A 2500-nucleotide genomic window follows, 5' to 3' on the forward strand; every position below is an offset into this window, starting at 1 on the left:
CACAGAAAGAGAGAGAGAAAGAGAGGGAGAGGGATAGAGAGATAGAGATAGATAGAGAGAGAGAGAATGAGAGACAGAAAGGAGAAAGAGAGAGTGAGAGACAGAGAGAGATATGAATATATATATATATATATATATATATATATATATATATATGTGTGTGTGTGTGTGTGTGTGTGCGTGTGTGTGTGTATGTGTATGTGTGTGTGTGTGTGTGTGTGTGTGTGTGCGCGCGCGCACGTGTGTGTTTGTCCACGCGTTTGTATATATGTATGTTCGTGTACAAACCTATATCATATCATTCCAACAAAAATTATATATCACCTATCCTTTTTTAGGTTATATCTCAACCTCTACAACACAAACACATTTCCCTTTTCATAACCACCAAATAACCAACATACACCCATATCTCCTCACCCCCCAACCTCCATAACACACAAACCTCCTTATCTATTCCCCCGGTTGGCATTAATCTCACATGATATAAACAATTGCAGTCCATTTCCATATTGCAACGTAGCCCCAGCCTTGATTTTGGCCTCAAAAGTAGGAGCTTCGGCTGTTGGATTAAGTGGTCAGGTTTTTGCTCGCTGTCTTAAGGTTTACAAGACAAACGGACAGCGTGATAGACGGACATGCTCGGACATGTTGACAGACAGACAGACAGAGAATGTCGGAGACTGAACTGACAGGTGGGTGGGAAGGAGGGGAGGGTGGGAGGGTGAGAGGGTGGGTGAGGTGGGAAGGAGGGAGGGGAGGGGTGAGAGGGTGGGTGTGGGTGGGGAATGAGGGTGAGAGGGTGGGAGGGGAGGAAGGTGGGTGGGAGGTGGGAGGGGAGGAAAAGGAGGGGTGGGAGGGAGAGGAGGAGGGGGGAAGGAGTGAGTGGGGTGTGGGGATGGGAGGGATAGGGAAGATAGGGAAGGAGGGAAGTAGAAGGGAGGGAAAGAGAGAGAGGGAGAGAGAGAGATATAGAGAGAGACAGAGACAAATAGAATGAGAGAGAGAAAAAAACAGAATGAAAAAAAGAGACTTTAAGCTCCAAGGGCAATGACCCTTACGACAATAATGAATAAAGAAGAGAAGAAGAATAAAGAAAAGAGAAGAAGAATTGCAGGAAGACGGAGAAGAGCACAAAGATGGATGTCTTCAGGAGAAACATTTCAGCGCAGGAGTGCAGGAGTCGAGACTGGGGCGAGAAGGGAGAAGGAGGGAGGGAGGGAGGGGTGGGGGGTCGGAGAGAGGAAGGGAGTACGAGAAAGATGGGGGGATAGGGGAAGGGGGGAGGAGGAGGAGGGAGGGAGGGAGGAAGGGAAGGGAGGAGAAGGAGAAGGAGGGAGGGAAGGGTGGATGGGGGGAGGAGAAGGAGGGAAGGTGGAAGGGTGATGGAGAAGGGGGGAGGGAGGAAGAGGGCACGAGGAGGAGGAGGAGGAGGAGTGGGGAGAGGAAGAGGTCACGGGGGAAGGGGAAGGGGATGGGGGCACGAGGTGGAGGAGAAGGAGGAAGAGGAGGAGGAGGTGTGGAGGGGTAGAGGGGGAGGGGGCCCAGGGATGCGTTTGTGATGAGGAGCTACATTTTTTTGTCCATCATTTAGCTTCATTTAGCATGCGAGTGACGGCGAGTCTTGGCCCGAAGCCCGACCGCCGCGACGGAGGCGATTCCGACCTTGTTCCCGCACGTCTTAGGGGGCAAGCGAGGGACACCGGGGCGAGGGGCGGAGGCGTCCCTCTGGCGGCCGGCTATTAATTGAGGTTCTCCGCCGAACACGGGTCTAAAAGCCTCGCTCGACTGGACGCCAAAAGCCGACCCGGTATGCGAGGGACGCCAGCCGTCCGAGGGCGCTAGGAACCACCGCGTCCTGACCCGACGACCCACGCAACGCGGGCGCAGCGGCAGCGGCCACGCGACGCCCCTAGAACCCTAGAACCCTAGAACCTAGAACCCTAGACGACGAAGCTGAACCACCGCCGCTAGGGACACGTCCGTCCTTTCCCTCTTCCTCCTCCTCCTCCTCCTCCTCCTCCTCCTCCTCATCTTCTTCTTCCTCCTCCTCCTCCTCCTCCTCCTCCTCCTCCTCCTCCTCCTCCGCCTCCTCTTCCTCCTCCTCCGCCTCCTCCTCCTCCTCCTCTTCCTACTCCTCCTCTTCCTCCTCCTCCTCGCTGAGGGCATCGCAGACGTCCCTATGGCCCCGAAGTGCACGCGCGCGGCTCCGAAACTCCACCTCCGACGTGTGGCCCTGAATGTTAAGCAGGGCGCTCCACTCCCCTGAAATCTGGACCACAGGGACACGGCCTCGCAGGGTGGCAGGGACGGACCGGCGATGCAGAGGGCCGTCCAAGGGTCACGGGGACGGGTTTCAGGAGACGCAGAAAGGGACTGTTTTACTATCATTATCATCATCATTATCATCATAATCATTATTTCGTTAACATTGTTATTATTGCCATTGTTATGACTATTATAATTCTTATTATCTTTATTGTTGTCATTATTTTACTAT

At 53.6% G+C, this 2500-nt stretch overlaps 1 protein-coding gene across 1 annotated transcript in view; it reads right to left on the reverse strand.

The window, feature by feature from the left end:
- Positions 1 to 2500, reverse strand: part of LOC122243246 (uncharacterized) — a 95937-nt gene that overhangs the window by 4743 nt on the left and 88694 nt on the right. Inside the window, exon 8 of the mRNA XM_086548504.1 lies at positions 1666 to 1912. Within this exon, the coding sequence (XP_086404630.1) occupies positions 1666 to 1912 (247 nt within the window). The remainder of the gene's footprint in view (positions 1 to 1665; positions 1913 to 2500) is intronic.

The sequence above is a fragment of the Penaeus japonicus genome, unplaced genomic scaffold (assembly GCF_977035675.1).
Source record: "Penaeus japonicus unplaced genomic scaffold, GWHDUDI00000001_assembly GWHDUDI00000020, whole genome shotgun sequence".
Lineage (NCBI taxonomy): Eukaryota > Metazoa > Arthropoda > Malacostraca > Decapoda > Penaeidae > Penaeus > Penaeus japonicus.